Source organism: Erinaceus europaeus, chromosome 7 (genome assembly GCF_950295315.1).
Source record: "Erinaceus europaeus chromosome 7, mEriEur2.1, whole genome shotgun sequence".
In the NCBI taxonomy this organism is placed as follows: Eukaryota; Metazoa; Chordata; class Mammalia; order Eulipotyphla; family Erinaceidae; genus Erinaceus; species Erinaceus europaeus.
The window spans coordinates 11,284,887-11,304,796 of record NC_080168.1 but is presented as its reverse complement, the minus strand read 5'-3'; the positions used below and the strand labels follow the sequence as shown (position 1 = coordinate 11,304,796).

The window sequence follows — 19,910 nt, the reverse complement described above, 5'->3', positions numbered from 1 at the left end:
ATTCCAATCTTATTGTCACCATCACTTAGCCAGTGGGAGAGAGAAAGGGAAGAGAGCACACTCAGTGCTTTCCTACAGTGGACAGACAGAAGTGCCACATCATGTCTCTGCGTCTCCATCCCTCACATCCCAAGACTAGTGCTCTTCAGTCTGCTGACCCAGTTCCCAGCAAGCCCCTCAGATTCTATAATGGAAGGAACCAACAGCAGTCCTTCTGTGGTTCATGGACTCCAGCCTTATGTAGCACCCATCATTTCACCCAGTGTTCATGGGGAAGGAGTGTGGTGGGCTGAACACCTTCTTGAAAGAGAAACTGAACAGAAATTCTCTAGCACTGAGACTGAGTGACCCGTTACTGTGGGAATACAAATTTCTTTTTGAGAAAAGTGTCAAGAGTGAGAACTCTTCATCTAACACTTTCTGGTTCATTTCTTAAGCTTGTGTGTGTTCTGATAATGAATTTTCAGTTTTTTTTTTTTTTTTTGCAGAATGAATCAAGGATGCTGCTATGATACAGACAAAGGTAGCTGTTAAGGGTCCTGTCTGGGACAGTCAGATTTGCTGCAAATAGATCCATTTTGTGCCAGATGATAGCAAGTTGACTGTTACCCTCCCATAATAGCTTCCCATTATCTTTATGATTTCTTTTTTCTTTCAAGAGAATCATATTACCCAATCTATGATTTTCACAGCCCTTTGGTGTAATCTGCCTGGTGAGTTAGGTGAGTGACAATAGAAAAAGCACGCTGTTATGCTTCCTAATGTGGAGGACAGACTTGGCCAGCCCCTACTCAACAACCCACAGAAAATGAGATATTCTGGTGAGTAAAAATTCCCCGACGTATTTAACCTCCGAAGAGTAAGCTAACAGCAGCCAGGGCGACAACACAATGACCGGCCCTGGCTTGCTGAGCCGGGTCTGAAGGATCCTGTGTTTGGAGAAGGTGAAAGGCTGCTGAATGAGGTTGTGGGATGGTCAGTGTGACCCAGAAGGTTCTCCAGAGAAAGAGGCATCATCTTTGTGTTAGTGCCCAGCTAATTAGGGGTGGAAGACTCAGTCAGGGCTCTGTGCATGGCGGATGCAGGCTTGTGGATGCAGATGGAGGTGCTGGGAGCTAGGGCCTAGGGGAATCTGGACAGGGAGCTCTTAGATATCTGTCTCCTCTCTAGTGTTCCCTGTGCTTCTCTTCCTCTGCCTCTATGTTGCAAGGGTTATTTCTATATTTGCTGGTTAGTGTACTTCCCATAGTTGCTGCTTCTTTTGTCTTCATTTTGCAGGGAGTAATCCTGGAACTGATAGACGGTCGCCATCTTGCACCTTCTATGCCTTGAGTCAGTGTTAGTGGGCAGCTGTGTGCTCAGACCAGCGAGTCCTGTTTTGCTGCCACACACCACACACACACCACACACACACACACACACACACACACACACCACACACACACACACCACATACACACACCACACACCACACACACACCACACACACACACACCACACACACCACACACACACACACCACACACACACCACACACACACACACCACACACACACACACCACACACACACACACACACACACACCACACACACACACACACCACACACACAGACCTGCAACACTGCTTCATCATTTATGACTCTTCTCCATGTACAGATGGGGCCTGGGGGGTTGAACCTGGGTCTTTACACACTGCAGTGTGCACACTCAACTAAGTGATTTATCACCCAACACTCTGTATTGACGTTCTGAAAAGAAGACTTATGGCCCAGGAGACAGCAAACACAGCAGAGCAGGAGTCCTGATGAGCAACACAGACAGTGCTGTGGAGAGAGCTCTGTGGGTGGTGGAGTGGTGCTGCAGTGTCTTTCTTCACTCTCAGTGGCTCCCCTTTTCTCCTTTCTCTCTTGTCGTATGCTTTACATTGGCTTGTTCTAGCCCTCCCCCTCCAAGAGAATTGGATGAGTCCTGTTAATTTCGCGGGCCTGCTTGGCCCCGCCCCAAGGGACCCTGGGAGAGGGTTCCGGAGTCCGAGAGTTCCTGAGTTCCCCAGTGACAGAGTTCCTGAGTTCCGGAGTTCGAGAGTGCGAGAGTGCGAGAGTTTCTGAGTTCCAGAGTAAGGGAGAGGGTTCCTGAGTTCCAGAGTAAGAGAGAGTGCTTGCGCCGCTGCAAAGAGACAGCAGAGTTCTGTTTGGTGATTAGTTTGTCTTAGTTTGTGAATCGTTGTTCCTGAATAAAGAAATACAGCTGCCCTGCCCAGCCGTTGTCTCCGCGTCTCTGTTACCCGCCGTGAAGCAAGCCCGGCCAGAGCCTCTGAAAATTTTAACAACAAATGGCGCCCACGTGGACCTGACCTGCGCATCTCTCAGATAAGTAAAGACAATTTGGCTACCTATGCACTATGGCCTTCTCTTCTGCTTGTGAAGAGATCTCCAAAGGCCTCTGCTCTTTCTTCACGAGACTGTTTTGCTGTTTCTGGAACATTTATCTCTGGACCACTCTGTGGTTTCCACTCGCTCTGGCGAACTCACAACAGCCAGCGGGAAGAGCCAGCGGGCGGGAGGCAAGGCGCGGAGCTGCTGTTTCCACCTGGTCAGACAGCCAGCCAGCCGGCTGCGCCCAGACAACCCCGCGCACCGCGCCAGCAACCCCGCAGCCCCGCAGCCCGCAGCCCGCAGGAGGCCTATGCCACCATGCAAGAGCCCGATGCCAGCACGCTAGAGCCCGATGCCAACATGCTGGAGCCCGATGCCAACATGCTGGAGCCTGAGGCCAACATGCTGGAGCCTGAGGCCAGCCCACAGGAGCCGGCTCTCCACCGCGTGGTGCAGGGCACTGGACGCTTGATCCCTCCACGCTGCTCGGCCACTGCGAACAGGGCAGCAGACATGGCAGGGCCATGGGGCAGGGCCGCGGCGGCCTATCATGGCCGCCACCCCTGGGCACCTAGGCTCACGCCTTCTACAAAGATGGCCTGCCTGCCCTCTTTCTATGAATTCTGGAACCATCCCGGGCCTCCCGGACCCCCGGGCTCCCTGCCAAAACTGGGCACACGAGATCTCCAGCCGCCGGTCCGGTCTGAAGGCAGACAAGCTGGAGTATGCAGAGATTTGTGCAGAGATCGCAACCTGCAATTCCTAGAAGTGGAGCTGCTCGGAAATGGAGCTGCACGGGAAGCCACCTCCGGATGGTGAACCCCCCCCCCCCCAATAACTAAGACAATATAGATTTAAATTCGTGTTTAAAATGACATGTCTTCGTAACAAAGGTTTCTCTCCTCGTGTATTAATGACTATGTTTATGTGTATGTTTAAAGTTTGGTAAACAGTAGCTTTAAGGCTAAAATTCTTACTAGTCAAAGATAAATGAAAAAGGTTTTCAACGTAATTCTCATAAAGATAAAAATTAACTTACATTTAAAGTCTGAGGTAAAAATTAGTTAACAATCAATATATTTCAACTAAGTTGGTCTAAACAAAAGGTTAAATAGACTTGTTGATATGTAAAACACTACCTTCTCTATTAGAAATGGTAGATCGCACAATGGCTATGCTAATTATTCTCATGCCTGAGGTTTCCTCTCCGGCCCACACCTAGGGTGTGTCTCCATCTTGAATGGGTGTAACAAAAGGTTAAAAGACGTTGTTGATATGTAAGTCTCAAATTCCTTCTCTATTAGAAACGTTGGATCGTGCAGTAGATATGCTAATAACAAGTTTTGTTTCATAGTAAGTAAGTTGCAGCCAGCTGCCTTTGGGACCCTAGGCCGTTCCCCGCCCCCATGCAAATGCCCGTCGAGGCAAGTAGCCCCCCAGAGGCAAGAAATGTTTTTTTTTTCAGATATGGCCCCCTCAGGCCTTCCCTTGGCAACATGCTGGTTTTGGTTATATATGTTTCTGTTCACCCCACACCCTTGATACTATAGTCATTTAGTTAAAAAGAAAAGGGGGAATTGTCGTATGCTTTACATTGGCTTGTTCTAGCCCTCCCCCTCCAAGAGAATTGGATGAGTCCTGTTAATTTCGCGGGCCTGCTTGGCCCCGCCCCAAGGGACCCTGGGAGAGGGTTCCGGAGTCCGAGAGTTCCTGAGTTCCCCAGTGACAGAGTTCCTGAGTTCCGGAGTTCGAGAGTGCGAGAGTGCGAGAGTTTCTGAGTTCCAGAGTAAGGGAGAGGGTTCCTGAGTTCCAGAGTAAGAGAGAGTGCTTGCGCCGCTGCAAAGAGACAGCAGAGTTCTGTTTGGTGATTAGTTTGTCTTAGTTTGTGAATCGTTGTTCCTGAATAAAGAAATACAGCTGCCCTGCCCAGCCGTTGTCTCCGCGTCTCTGTTACCCGCCGTGAAGCAAGCCCGGCCAGAGCCTCTGAAAATTTTAACAACACTCTCTCTCTTAGAGTTTTATTTCCCCCCTCATGGGGGACCTGAACCAACTTTTTTCTCCTCAGATATAAAAAAAAAGATATAGAGACAGAAAGAGAGAGGGAGGGGGCCAGGCAGTAGTACAGCAGGTTAAGTGCACATGGCGCAAAGCACAAGGACCACCATAAGGATCTTGGTTCTAGCCTCTGGCTCCCCACCTGCAAGGGGGTAGCTAGCTTCACAGGTGGTGAAGCAGGTCTGCAGCTATCTATCTTTCTCTCCCCCTCTTTATCTTCCCCTTCTTTCTTGATTTCTCTCTGTCCTATCCAACAACAACAACAGCAATAACAACAGGTAACAAAATGGAGAAAATGGCCTCCAGGAGCAGTGGATTCATAGTGCAGGCATCAAGCCCCAGCAATAACCCTGGAGGCAGGAAAGAGAGAGAGAGAGAGAGAGAGAGAGAGAGAGAACGATCTCACCACATAGGAGCTTCCTCCAGTGCAGTAGGGACTGGGATCAAACCTGGCTCACAGACAAGACAAATGAGATGCACCACTCAGGGAAGAGCAATCTTGAAGTTCCTTTCTTTCTCTTAGAAAACAACAGATGAATAGCTAAGAAAGTTGTGGTCTCTATACACAATGGAATACTCCTCAGCTATTAAGAATGATGAATTCAATTTCATAACCTCATCTTGGATAGAGCTTGAGGAAATCATGTTAAGAGAAATAAACCAGAAAGAGAAGGGTGAATATGGGATGATCTCACTCATGGACAGAAGTTGAGAAATAAGAACAGAAGTCGAAACACAAAGTAGAACTTGGACTGGGTTTGGTGTGTTGCACCACAGTAAAGGATTCTGGGGAGTGGGGGGAGGGTTCAGGTCCTGGTGCAGGATGGTGGATGGTGACTTAAGTGGGGAGTTAGAGTGTTTTGTAGAAAATGAAACAATTTTACACAAGTGCCAACAACTATATTTACTGTAAACTATTAACCCCCCTAATAAAAAGAACTATAAAAGGGATAAAGAAAGGAAGGAAGAAAGAAAGAAAGGAAGGAAGAAAGAAAAGTCATGAATGAAAAACTGGGTTCTGGGTCCTGATGGTGGTGCACCTGACTGACTACATGTTACAATGCATAAGCACCTGGGTTCAAGTCCCTGGTTCCCACCTGCAGGGAGAAAGCTTTTCGAATTGTGAAGCCATGTTGCAGTTGTCTCTCTGTCTCTCTCACTCTATCACCCCCTTTCCATCTCAATTCCTGGCTGTCTCTATCTAATAAATAAAGATAATAAATAAAAACAACAACATCAACAACCAGACTGGGGTCTAGAGGCTGCTCAGTGGTGTCTCATGTGCACAGGGTCCTGGGTTCATTTCCCGGAACTGCATAGAAATAGTCCAATCAGACTGATTTCTCAGGCTTTGCTGCCCAACCCACAAGTACAGACTTGTAAATCCACAGGGAACCTGATGATCTTATTCAGCCTTGTACTAAGCTCCGCCCAACTTCCTTCAAGAGTCGCTGTGGAAAAGCCATTTGCTTTCTGTTTCTGTGGGTTGGAGGGACTTGCCTTCCCCATATCTCTGGTGCTGGCTACCGGCCTTCCTGGACTCAGTATGGTTTTCACATGGCATTTTTTGCACCTAGTCTTCATGGGAAAACATGGCGATCTGTGTCCACCCAACACCTACAGCTCAAGTGGTTATGGTCAGGAGTAGTATTTTTTTAAAAAACTTTAAAAAATTATCTTTATTTATTGGATAGAAACAGTCAGAAATCGAGAGAGTAGGGGGAGATAGAAAGGGAGAGAGAAAGAGAGACACCTGCAGCCCTGCTTCACCACTTGCAAAGCTTTCCCCCTGCAGGTGGGGACCAGGGGTTCAAACCTGGGTCCTTGAGCTTTGTAACATGCGTTCAACCAGGTAAGCCACCGGCTGGCCCCAGAAGTTATATTTTGCATGCATGGTCTTCAGTCAGATCACTGAAGTGAGAAATGCAAATCCCATTTGCTATTTATCCCAGTAAAGCAGTAGCGACAAAGTTCCTTTAAGACTCTTGAAGAACCAGAGTGGGGAAATCAGAGCTAAGAATTCCCAGAGCCACCATGTTGGGGCGGGGAGCTTGCACTGATGCTTGACTACAGACTTCCAAAGGGGCCACTGCACCCCCTCCTATTCTACCCAGCTTCTCTTTGGCACCAGAGGGTTTGACAAAGCCCCTGTTTGCAAAGCTGTAATGATGGCAGCACAGTTTATTATGCTGCTGGTGAGCTATTTGTGCCCGTGTCTGGGAGGGAGGGGCCAATCGGAGAAGGGGAGGGGAGAGGGAGGAGGAAGCCCAACTTTGATTTGTTCTCTACCTGAGGGTTAACCGATCTCTGGAGAACCATTGGAACATGTTTGCCTTCATTAAAGTTTTAGAACTCTGTCGGGAAATCAGCCAGTCCTAGAGTGAGTCCAAGTGGGCTCTCCATCTTTTTTTCTCTCCTCCTTCTCTCCCTCCCTTCCTCTCCTTGCTCTTCCTTTCCAGCCTCTGAACAAGGGAGAGTCTCTCCTTGAGACTGTTTCTATGCCCTGAGTGGTAGTGCCCCTTCAATGCTGAACTTGTCAAAGGTCTGCTTTTGTGTAGCCTTTATGTTCGGGAAATCTTCCTTGATTGTTCCCAAGAGGGAAACACCACATACTGCTTTTTGTTTTCTTTTGTTCATTTTCCCCTCCATGAGTCTGTTGTGCTCTATGCCAAGCTAAGTTTACACTGTGAATAGTGTAAAGGTGGATTCTTCACCCTGTATGCTGAACCAGTCTCATCTCTCCTCCCTCCATCTTTTTTTCTTTTTCTTTTTCCTTTCTTTCCCCCCTCCAGGGTTATTGCTGGGGTCTGATGCCAGAACTATGAGTCCACTGCTCCTGCTTCTCCCCACCCCTGCCATTTTATTCAGTAGAAAAGAGAGAAACTGAGAAAGGAGGGGGAGATAGGGATAGAGAAAGAGAGACACCTGCAGACCTGCTTCACCTCTTGTTAAGTGTCTCCTTCCCTGCAGGGAGGGAGCCAGGGTCTTGAACTTGGATTCTTACACAGGTCCTTGCGCTAGGTACTATGTGTGCTTAACCTGGTATTTCACCGCCTGGCCCTCTCTCCTCCATCCTCCTGTCTCTTCTCTAACTTGACTTTCTTGTCTCAGGGGTGTGATACTATCTCTATTCTGATGATACCCAAATTAAAATCTTTTTAAAAAAATAATTGATTTTAAAATTAATTAATTTTAAAATTAATTAATTTTAACTGGATAGAGACAGAGAAATTGAGAGGGAAGGGGGAGATGAAAGAGGGAGTGAGAAAGAGAGACATCTACAGCCCTGCTTCACCACTTGTGAAGCTTTCCCCCCCTCGCAGGTGGGGATCAGGGGCTTGAACCCAGGTCCTTGTGCAGTGTAGTGTGTGTGCTTAATCAGGTGTGCCACCATCTGGTCCCTTTCAAATATTTTTATAAAAAATATTTACATTGCTTAATATGAGTCAGGGAAATAGTCACATATGAGGGAGAGAGCTAGAGAAAGATAGAGAGAGAAATCCAGGGTATCAGTCTGGTACATGTGGTGCTAGGGATTGAACTGGAAGCCTAGACATGCAAGTCTCAGTGCTCTACCACTTGAGATCTCCCCCGCCCACCCTATGCCCCAAATTAAAACCTGATGGTTCTAAATATCCAAGACCTATATTTGGCTCCCAGTTTGACTACTCCATTGGGGATGGGGGGGGGTTCTTGTCATATCTGCAGGTTAAATATGTTCAAGGTAGAGATCTTGATTCATGTGCCTAGCACCCCAATTGCTTGCACCCCTCTGTGAGGTTTCTTCCTTTTCTCTCCCACCCCATGTCCAAGTTCTCCATCTAAAGATGGGCTCTCTGTCGAAAATACAGTCTTTGAAAATAACAGATCATGTTGTCAGTCCCCTGCTCAAAGTTCTGATGGGTTTCCATCACACTTGGTGTGTAATCCAGATCTTCTCCAGGGTTTCTGAGACCCGATGCTCTCTGCACCCTGCCTCTGTCACCATCATAGCACTGGCCAAGGGTGTCACACCTGCTCTCTGCTCTCCCCATTGGCTCCTCCCCAGACTCCAGGGCTCAGCTTCCATGCTGCCTCCTCCTTGGTGCTCAGGAAGCATCTGCTGACTGTTGAGTGAATGAGCTGAGTTTCCCCTCCATCCCTGTGCTGTTCCCCCTCCCGCCTCACCCCAGCACACCTATTTGTTCACAATGAACACGACATCTATCTGCCCCATCGGGTCACTCAGTATTTCAGCCCCAGGGTCAGAATCACAGGTTTGGATGTGCACACACTTTTGATTTGGAAAACATTGACTCGTGAGCATTTTCAAAGAGCGCCCAAGTTCACATTGTCCTCATTAGATGGAGAAATCCACAGCCTTGGAAATGAGAAGATAATCAATCACATGTTCTTTAGTAACAAACAGCGTAAGAGTTCCTCATGCTTCTGATAGAAAGCCTTCTCCTCTTTCTCCTCCTTCTCCTTCTCCTTCTCCTTCTCCTTCTCCTTCTCCTTCTTCTCCTTCTCCTTCTCCTCCTTCTCCTTCTTTCCCCCTACTTTTCTGATTATTTTCCCGTATCCTGTTGCCTTTCATATCAGCTGGGCTTTCTGTAGGGCCTACCTTGTGCTCTGGCTTTGCTTCTCTCTCTCTCTCCTTAGTCTTCTTTCTATGTCCTTTATTTTTTGGTTTTAATAATTTATTTATCTTTTTTTAAAGGTTTTAGAAAATATTTATTTATTCCTTTTTGTTGCCCTTGTTCTTTTATTGTTGTAGTTATTATTATTGTCTGTCTTCATTGTTGGATAGGACAGAGAGAAATGGAGAGAAGAGGGGAAGACAGAGGGGGAGAGATAGATAGACACCTGCAGACCTGCTTCACCTCCTGCAAAGCGACTCCCCTGCAGGTGGAGAGGAGGGGCTCAAACCGGGATCCTTATGCCCGTCCTTGCGCTTTGCACTTAACCCGCTGTGCTATTGCCTGATTCCCTTATTTATTTTTTTTAAAAATATTTAATTATTCCCTTTTGTTGCCCTTGTTTTATTGTAGTTATTATTGTTGTTGTCGTTGTTGGATAGGACAGAGAGAAATGGAGAGAGGGGGGAAGACAGAGAGGAGGAGAGAAAGATAGACACCTGCAGACCTGCTTCACCGCCTGTGAAGCGACTCCCCTGCAGGTGGGGAGCCAGGGGCTTGAACCCAGATCTTTATGCCTGATTCTTGCCTTTGCGCCATGTGCACTTAACCTGTTGCACTACCACCTGACTCCCCATTTATTTATCTTACCAGAGCACTACTCAGCTCTAGTTTATTGTGGTGCTGGGGGTTGAACCTGGGACTTTGGAACCTCAGGCTAGAGAGAGCCTCTGTATAAATACTATGCTACCTCCTATGTTTTTGCTTTTAATTTAAACCAAACAAGTTGAGTCAACTTCATTGCTTCCTTTTATTTCCATTTAAACCAGTGTACTGCTAACATATAGCATATGTTAGAGATTGAGCCTGGAACCTCAGAGCTTCCGTCATGAAAGCCTTTTTGCATAACCTCTATGCTATTTCCCAGCCCAACCTATTTATTTCTTTCTATGCATCAAACCTTCAGTCACTGGAAAAAAAAATCACAGAAAGTGTCAGTAATGACGAGAGACCTGTTCTCAAGCAGCTTTGATCATGAATCTCACTTAAGCTTTGCTTCTGGTTCATCAGCTGGCCTCCAGCTCTTAGAGGCTTGAATAAGAGAGTGAGTCTTTCCATCTAGATCTGTGCTGGGAATTCTCACGCATGTGCTGACTTTCAACCATTAAGGAAGGGGAAATAGTGACCAGTTGCTCTGCCTTTCTCCTAATTACATTGAACGTGTCCAACAGTTCGAGTGCTGTGACCAATAAATCACACTGGCTTTGTGACAACTTGCCAATGAGCACTAGAAAGCCTTGAGGAACAATTTTGGAAATTGAATCCTTCCATTTCAATGTCTTTCTGCCACCCCTTTGTAATGACACAGTTTCCACTCTTGGCATGTGGGGTGACTTTGCTTGAACTAGCAGCAGCCTGATGAAAATTAAATTGGATACTTTGTCTTATCTAGAGGAGGAACTTCAAGAATGTTCCCCCAGATAGGATCAAAGGGAGGTATAGACAACTTGGTTACATGCCATTCTGACTTGGAAGGAGAGGCCATGCCGGGGTCTTATTGTAGGGCCAGGGGATTGCTAAATATGACCTGTGTGTCCTGTGGGCTCAAACTGGGGGATTAGGTGACATAATGTGGAGTTGTGTAGCTGTGTGGGACACTCTGTTGCAAAGATTGATTTCTTAAGTGGGTTACTGAGGGATTTGGGAGCCAAAATACTCATAGTAAATAAGGCAAATGAAGCCATTTGGGGGGGGTCTGAGGACATTTCCGCCAAACTCTGGAGACTTATGGTAAGATATTATGACAGGATTATACACACTTGTAGTTATCACAAGTACTTGTCCTTTCAAATATAGATGTAGGGGCCTTGGGCAATGGTGCACCTGATAGAAAAGTCACATCAAGACACACAAGGATGAGTTCAAGCCCCTGGTCCGCACCTGCAGGGTGGAAGTTTTATGCATGGTGAAACAGTGCCACATGGGAAACTTCTCCACCCCTTCCTTCTTAGTTCCTATCTCTATAAAAATAAACAAATGAATAACTAAATAAATCAAAAACAGATGTAAAGAGGTCATTGTTACTCTACTACCACTATGTATATAACTTAGATTGATTTTTCTTTTTAAAAAATATTTAATTAATTTTTTCCCTAATTTTTACTTATTAAATAGAGACAGGCAGAAATCAAGAGGGAAGGGAAGACAGAGAGGGAGAGAGACAGAGAGACACCTGCAACACTGCTTCACCACTTGCAAAGCTTTCCTCCAGAAGTGGTGACTGGGGCCTTGAACCTAGGTCCTTGCACATGGTAATGTGTGCTCAACCAGGTGCACCACCACCTGGCCCCAAATTAGATTGGTTTTTCTACCATACCAGTAACTCAACTGGAAGCATCAATATAAACCATTTTGAGTATGTGTGTATATATATTTGTGTGTGTGTGTGTGTGTGTGTGTGTGTGTATGTATGTATTTGCCTCCAGGGTTTTCACTGGGGCTCAGTGCCAGTCATTTTATTGGATATAGCAAAGAGAATCTGAGGGAGAGATAGAGAGTAAGAGAGAAAGATAGACAGACCTGCTTCACTGCTTGTGAAGTGCCTCCTGCAGGTGGGGAGTCAAGGACTCGAACCCAGATCCTTGCGCGGGTCCTTGCGCTTTGTATTATGTGCACTCAACCAGTGTACCCTGCCACTGCCTGGCCCCCCAAGGATCTTTTTCAATAACTTAACTGCCATGGTTTATTTTATTTTATTTTATTTTATTTTATTTTATTTTATTTTATTTTACTAGAGCACTGCTCAGCTCTGACTTATGGTGGTGCTGGGGTTTGAACCTGTGACCTCACAGTCTCAGGCAAGAAATTTTTTTTGCATAACCATTATGTTATGTCCTCAGCCCCTGCCAAAGGTTTAGCCCAGTCTGTTGATTCTGAATCACTGGTGTCTAGAAATATGTATTAGGAAAGAGCCCCTGCAAAGCTAAGGAGCCTCTGGTTTCAAAATGAGTTTAGTACTGTTACCAGATTCCAAGGCTCAGGGCTTGTCACCTGAAAGCAAACTTTCAAGGGGCAAGTATTGGTCTTCTCTTCCTTTCCAAGCTGCACATAACCCTATTATTAAATCCAAATGTTTCTCTCTTTTTCATCTTCTCTCTCTGGGTCCTGATGGAGCTGGAATTCAGAGCCCTCTTATCATCTTCCTCCTATCACTTCTCCCCCACTGAGAGTATGGATCAAAATTCTTTATGGGGTGAATAAGGTAAGAGTTATGGCTTCTGTAATTGTTTCTCCACTGGACATGGGTGTTGGCAGGTCTATCCATACCCCCATCCTGTTTCTATCTTTCCCTAGTGTGGTGGGGCTCTGGAGAGGTGAGGTTCTGGGTCACATTACTGAGGTCGTCTGATCAGGGAAATCAGGATGTAATCATAGTAGCATCTGCAACTTGGGGGTTGAAAGGCAACACGATATAAATCAGGACAAAATGGTTAATGAGCAGGAACCAAAAAGTAGGAACAGAGCAGATGAGATTAGGGATCTTAGGTTGGAAGGGAGGTAGGAGGTCCAATTTAGGCACATTTCTAGGGGCTCACAACTATTGTGGTTTTTGCTTGAGTTTGATAGCTAACATGGAGTTGGACAAAAATACTGTCTTGGAAGATGGTGTCAGAGAAAAGGGCTAGAAAGTTCAAGCTCAGAAAAAAAAAAACACTAGTATAGCCACAGGCCCTTTAGAATATAACTAAAATATGCCTACTAGCTATCTACAAAACGGAGGGCTCCCTAATTCTTCATCTGCACTATTCCAGCCTTTAGGTCCACGATTGGTCAACACTTTGTTTGGCTTTGTATGTTAACTCTCTTTTCAACCACCAGGTTCCAGATGCTAGCATGATGCGACCAGACTTCCCTGGACAGACAACCCCATCAATATATCCTGGAGCTCCAGTTCCCCAGAGCCCTTCCCCACTAGGGAAAGAGAGAGGCAGGCTGGGAGTATGGATCAACCTGTCAATGCCCATGTTCAGCGGGGAAGCAATTACAGAAGCCAGACCTTCCACCTTCTGCATCCCACAATGACCTTGGGTCCATATTCCCAGAGGGTTAAAGAATAGGAAAGCTATTGGGGAGGGGATAGGATATGTAGTTCTGGTGGTGGGAATTGTGTGAAATTGTACCCCTCTTATTCTATGGTTTAGTCAATGTTTCCTTTTTATAAATAAAAAATTAAATAAAAAAAGAAAGTTGGAATAGTAGTTCCCATTCTTGAAAAAAATATCTCTGGGTAAAATTAACTGTTTGCCTAACCCACCTCACCCAGGCCCATATATTTAATTTTAGCATCAGAGTCTGTGTAACCTCTGAGTCCTTTTCATCTGAATTTACAGGTCATCTGCTCTGCCAGGAAGACTGGACCTGAAATGAGTGCAGCCTGCAATATTTCTAGCGGTGGCCATGAATTGCGAGCTCAGATCAATAGTGACATTTTTCTTATTTACCTGCTCTCCACTTTTCATCTTTGGCCTGTGGCTTAGCAGACACGCATACAGAGCTGGTGAAAATATTCCTTCTTAACTGTTAGGGCAAAGTAAACATGGCGTGGAAAAGCATGAAGTGACGGCCGTGCGAGTGGAGGGTGGTGATACTACACATGGACGTAGACCGCTTCCTGCTCAGTTACAGAACTTGTGCTCTGAACAGAGTGGTGGGAGTAGCAGAAACCCAGATAACTCTTCTCTGTAACCTCAGCATCAAATCCAGTGCCTGACATGTAGATGTGAGCCCTGTCAGTGCTCCTTGAAGAAGGAGAAGCTTCTAGAAAACAAGACCACATATAATTTTTAGCTAGTCCTTCATTTGAATGTCTACTGCTTATGTGGCTGCAGCTGGTGAATAGACTTTTTAAGATAACCCAAGGAAGGAGGCCTTTTCTACACAATTACAGGACAGTGGGTGCTCTGATTCTTAGCAAGTAACCAGCTGGTACAGATTTAAAAAAATAATGTAACATTAGAGAACAAAGCCAGTTACGACAAGCATTTTGTTTTAATTTCTTTATTGGGGAATCAATGTTTTTACATTTGACAGTAAATACAATAGTTTGTACATGCATAACATTTCCCAGTTTTCCATATAACAATACAATCCCCCACTAGGTCCTCTGTCATCCTTCTTGGACCTGTATTCTCCCCACCCACCCACCCCAGAGTCTTTTACTTTGGTGCAATACGCCAATCCCAGTTCAGGTTCGACTTGTGTTTTCTCTTCTGATCTTGTTTTTCAGCTTCTGCCTGAGAGTGAGATCATCCCGTATTCATCCTTCTGTTTCTGACTTAACGTGGTTTTTTCAAGGTCCATCCAAGATGGGCTGAAAACGGTGACATTACCATTTTTAACAGCTGAGTAGTATTCCACTGTGTATATATACCAAGAGCCCTAGTTTTTGACCACAATTTTCACTACTACCCTGTTTGGGGTTTATTACCTTTACTTAACATGTGAGTCAGTTGGGTCTCAGAGAAATATAGCTGCCTACAACTATTTTCACCACCTGGTCTTAAGCACCTTTTTATAGGTCATGCAGGAGTCTTTTTCCTGGGTAATGGAATTAGTAATTATAATTCATTTAGTTTAAAATTAAAAAAACCATACATGCATGAACTGGAGAAAGATGAGCTCCCAGGGAACTGATTACATCATGGATGTAGAATACTGTATTTTTTCTTAATTCCGCTTACGAATTATTCCAACATTAATCTATATGTATCCCAAACCTTCACTGCATATTTTGTCCATAGTTATTGCTACCTACTGTGTACAAATAGCTGCAGTGGACTTAGAGATGCTTCTTTGATCAACATGACACGTCAACAATATGGCGATTCATACTCAAGATTGATTGGTCTTGACTTACTAGGTGGGAAAGGCCACATAAGTTAAATTGACACTGTGAATCCAGCTTAGTGAGCGAGGAAGAGATTCATGAATGAACCCAACATGCCATGAGTTTCTGAGCTGCATACCTACCTGGGAAGGCACAGAAAACGGCCAGGCAGACTGCGGGCAGGGTGCAGCCTGGGGGGCTCTGTGCTGCATGTGAATATCTAAGCTGGAGGGTAGTGGCCAGGGAGTAGTTCAGCTGGCAGAGTGCAGGAATTGCATGCCTGAATGTCCTAGTTTGATTCCTGGTGCCACATGTATTGGAGCAGTGCTTGACTTATTTTTCTTTCTCTTCTGTGTGAAGAACTTTCTCTCTGTCTTAGATGAACCAAATACATTTAATTCTTGAAAAACAAAGTTGGGTGAATTTTTTTTTTTTTTTTAAAAAAAGTCCTGAAGAAGGCAGGGCCATAGGAAAAGAAATGGGAAAAATATATAAAGATAGATAGACATATAGCTGTAGAAATAACAGCTCATATCTGTGACCTGGGAGAATCAATGCTGTTTCCAATGGAAGGAATAGCGACACAGAATTCTGGTGGTGGGAGTGGGATGGAATTATACCCCTGTTATTTTGTAGACCACTAATAAGAAAAGAGTCTTCTTGAAAGTTATAGGATATATACTCTATGTAATCCTACTCTTTAATAAAGAAGATTATATTGTGTCCTTTAAGACAACATGGATAGAACTAGAGGTGATTATGCTTAGTGAAATATGTAAATAGATGAAAGACAACTACCAGATGGTTTCACTGATAGATAGAATGTAAAGAATGGATATAAATGCAGTTGTAACACACACACACACACACAGAAGGAAGCAAATTGTATCTAAGATTTGTGACAACTGTGATGGTTGGTTATCTTTGGGAGAACTTTGCTGGTGGGTTTGGGATGGAACTCTACATTGTGTTCCTGAAATATTATCACTCATTATTAATCACAAGTAAAAATGGAAAAATTAATAAATACAATTAAAAAGCTGTCTTGAAGGAGTCATTTATGAGACAGAGAATACTGCACCTCACAAAATGCACATCTTACCCCCTACACCAGGACCCCAGTTCAAGCCCCTGTAGGAGGGGAAGCTTCACAAGTCATGAAGCAGTGCTGCAGGTGTCTCTCTATCTCTCCCCTTACCAATTTCTCGGTCTCTATCCAAATTAAATTAAATAATAAATTAAAGAATACTTATTAAGACTTATTTATTTTATGAGAGAGAGCATCACTTTGGCACATATGGTCCTGGGGATTGAACTCAGATGCTAGTGTTTGTGCTCTGATATACTGAGCCACCGCCCTGGCCCCAGAAGCCCGTGAATTGTAGGATGCCATCAAGAGGGTGATACTGAGAGCCAAGAGCAGAAACCAAGTGATCGTCCTCACATGAGGACCGTAAAGCCCAATGCTGCTTCTCCTTGACTTTGGGTGTTTCTCCTGATGCCTTATCGCAGCCTTTGTTCCTGAGCCTTACTTAATGCACTTCCTTTGGCTTGCCAGGCTCCATTGCTTCCTGAGCTAAAATCAGTCTCCTCGGATGATCCCTGGCAGGGCTGTCCTTAATGTCCCCTTGTCCTGCTTTCTTTCAGGCTTTGTGAATGACTCTGTCACTAAGTCTATCGTGGCTTTGCGCTTAACCCTGGTGGTGAAGGCCAGCCACTGTGTGCCAGGGGAAGACTACACCAGCGATGTGGAATGCTCGGGCAAAGGGAGGTGTGCCACGAAGCCGGCAGAGGTAAGGGCCACTGCGGAGCCTTGCGTGTGTATTGACATTACATACAAGCATTTCATGTTACCCCGTACCTACATGAAGCCGGGGTGAAAGGGAGGAATAAGAGCATTTGTTGAAAATGTCTCTTCTTCTTCTAGCTTTTGCCCTTCTTCCGTAGCCAGTCAACAGGTCAGGTTGAAAGCTATCAGGAGCTGCTTGTTGCTGGCTTTGAAAGTGACTGGGATCCATGTGGATTCAGTCGGCTAGGAAGGATCGTCATTTTCCCCAATGAATGGGGACTCACGGGATGCACCACGAGAAGGTCGATCCAATGCATCCCAAAATGTCTCTGATATATTGGCATAAAGTGATGATGCTGTTGGGTCATCAGAAAAGCCAGGACTTGATTTTGCATCAAGAAAACCAGGAGGTAACACACCAACAAGGAAACGGGTTCAAACCCCCAGTCTCCACCTGCAGTGGGAAAGCAGTGCTGCACATGTCTCTCTTTCTCTCTCTCTCCCTCCCTGTTTCCCCCTTCCCTTTCAATTTCTGTTTCTAGCCATTAAATAAAAAAAAATTATGAAAATGAAAAAGAAAACAAAAAAAGTCATGTCTTTTCTGACAACCCCATATTTCTTAATATTATTTTTATTAGTGATTTTGTAACAGTTTATAAGATTATGAGATTACTAGGGTGTAGTTTCACCCTAGACCACCCCTCCCCTGGAAGCTCCCTGCCCCGCCCCCCCACCTTGGTAACTGCCATAGCTCTCTCACAGAGTCTGAAAGACAACTGGGACACTGTCTTTTCTTCCTGTCTTTCTTTCTTTCTTTCTTTCTTTCTTTCTTTCTTTCTTTCTTTCTTTCTTTTTTACAAGTTTCCGGTGCTTTGATTTATTCATATTCTACACAGGAGTGAAATCATCCAGAAGTTGCCTTTTACCTCTTTCCTTATGTCACTAAGCATAATCACCTCCAGCCCCATCCATTTCGTCCTGAAGGATGTAATCAATCTCCTCCTTTCAAACTGTAGCTTTAATAACTCTAACTTTAAAGAATTGTAGAGTAGTAATGCATTGAAAAAATATTCCGTATCTTTTTTAATCCAGGCATCTGTGGATGTAGGCATAACTGTCCTTTTTTTTATTATTGATTTAGTAATGATCAACAAGATCATAGGATAATGGGGGTTCAATTCCACACAGTCCCCACTACCAGAGTTCTGCATCACAAACCTACCACTGGAAGCTTCCTTATTATTTATCCTTCTGGGAGTATGGAATGGACCCAGGATCATTGTGGGGTACAGCAGGTGGGAGGTCTGGCTTCTGTAATTGCTTCTCCGCTGGACATGGGCATTGGCAGGTCAATCCATACTCCCAGCTTGTTTCTGTCTTTTCCTAGTTGGGTAGGCGTCTGGGGAGGTAGGGTTCCAGGACACAATAGTGAGGTTGTCTGCCCAGAAAGAGGGAGAGACAGACACAGAGAGAAGAGACACTCGCACTGCACCAGCATTCATGGAGCTTCCCCAGTGCCATCCATGGTGCTCTAATGTGGTGCTGGGGTTTGAACCCTGGAACTTATGCACAGAAAGACAGTGCTCTATCAGGTGAGCACTCTCCTGGCCCCAGGCCTTGTAATTATGCTGTCTTTTGGTGTCACACTGCATTGCTGAAATAGACTAGGTCCTTGAAAGATGTCCCCTGAAGGGGGCAGAATATGGCCAGGAAATGATGACTTCTACTATATTTTTATAAAGGGACACACAGTTAAATTCAAAGTCTGAGCAAAGTCCTTGGAAGTGAGGAGACTCAGGGTGAAGTCAGGTCAGGCATGAGGTTTCTTTGACCCAGACAGGCCTTCATACTGCACTTCTGCTGTCGCGACTGGCTTGGCCCTGTCTCTTCTCTTGCCTGAAGGGGAAGCTTCATTTATCAACAACTTTGTTTATGGAAAACTCTGTAAGAGATACTGCCTGTTCGTGTGTGTCATCTAGGTGAACTTGAGGAAGGACGAGGAAGTGGTTGAAATAAGGAATTTCTGGAAGAGAGGAAGTTGCGTAGGTATGTTGCCAATAGTTTAGTCCACCCTGTGAGGTAACAGGCAGACACGTGAATCAGAAAAAAGAAATATGGAGGATTATTCCTTGGCCAAACAATGAGAAAGGAGAGCTTAGACTCAGGGGAAAAAAATCCTTTTTCCCCAAGTGACAGAAGAAAAAATAATCTATACCAATCCTAGTGCAATGGGGTGGAGTAGTCACCATTTCTTTGGGAAAGAGGCAGACATTTTCTGGAAATGAAGAGCCTACCCTCTTGGGGTCCATACTGAACTAGGCCATGACATGTTATGGGGTGGTTGGGCTGGCTATTTACTCTTTCCTTTTTCATTTTATTAGGGGCTAAGTGTTTACAGTACAGTTGTTGACACACGGGTGCAAGTTCTCATCCCCCCCGTGGGAGGTGTCTGCAGCACACTCTCACTCCTGACCCTCGCTCCCAACCCTCGCTCCCGACCCTCGCTCCCCACCCTCGCTCCCCACCCTCGCTCCCCACTCTCGCTCCCCACCCTCGCTCCCCACCCTCGCTCCCGACTCCCGACCCTCACTCCCAACCCAGGACCTGCTAGTGCTTTTCACGCCCTGTCTCCTGAGAGTCCTTTGCTTTGGTGCAGCACACCCCACCCAGTCCAAATTTCACTTTGTGCTTTCCCTTTGTGTCCTTGTTTCTTAAGTTCCACCTTAAGTGAGATCACCTGGTATTTGTTCTTTTGCTTTTTGGTTTATGTCAACATAATGCCTTCAAGTTCCACTCAAGATGCAGCAAAGGAGATGACTTAGATATTCTATATAAAGTGTTTCATTTTTTTTACTTTTTACTTATTTTTACTTCAAGCTCCAAGATGAGGTGAAGAAGGTGAATTCATCACTCCTTATAGCTGAGTAGTATCCCACTGTGTATATAATTTTAAAAATTATATTTATTTATTTATAGAGAGAGATAGCTAGAAATTGAGAGGGAAGGGGGAGATAGAGAGACACCTGTAGCATTGCTTTAACACTTGCAAAGCTTTCCTCCTACAGGTAGGGAGTGGGGCTTGAACCCTGGTCCTTATGCACAGTAACGTGAACTCAACCAGGTATACCCCCCACCCCAGGTCACAATCTATTGTGTATATAGACTACAACTTTCTCAGCCACTCAT

The 19,910-nt window shown here is 45.1% G+C and overlaps 1 protein-coding gene across 1 annotated transcript in view; it reads left to right on the top strand.

The window, feature by feature from the left end:
* The window catches only part of DNER (delta/notch like EGF repeat containing), a 346,936-nt gene that overhangs the window by 164,024 nt on the left and 163,002 nt on the right, over positions 1 to 19,910 (top strand). The window contains 1 exon segment of the mRNA XM_060193734.1: positions 16,583 to 16,728. Within this exon segment, the coding sequence (XP_060049717.1) occupies positions 16,583 to 16,728 (146 nt within the window).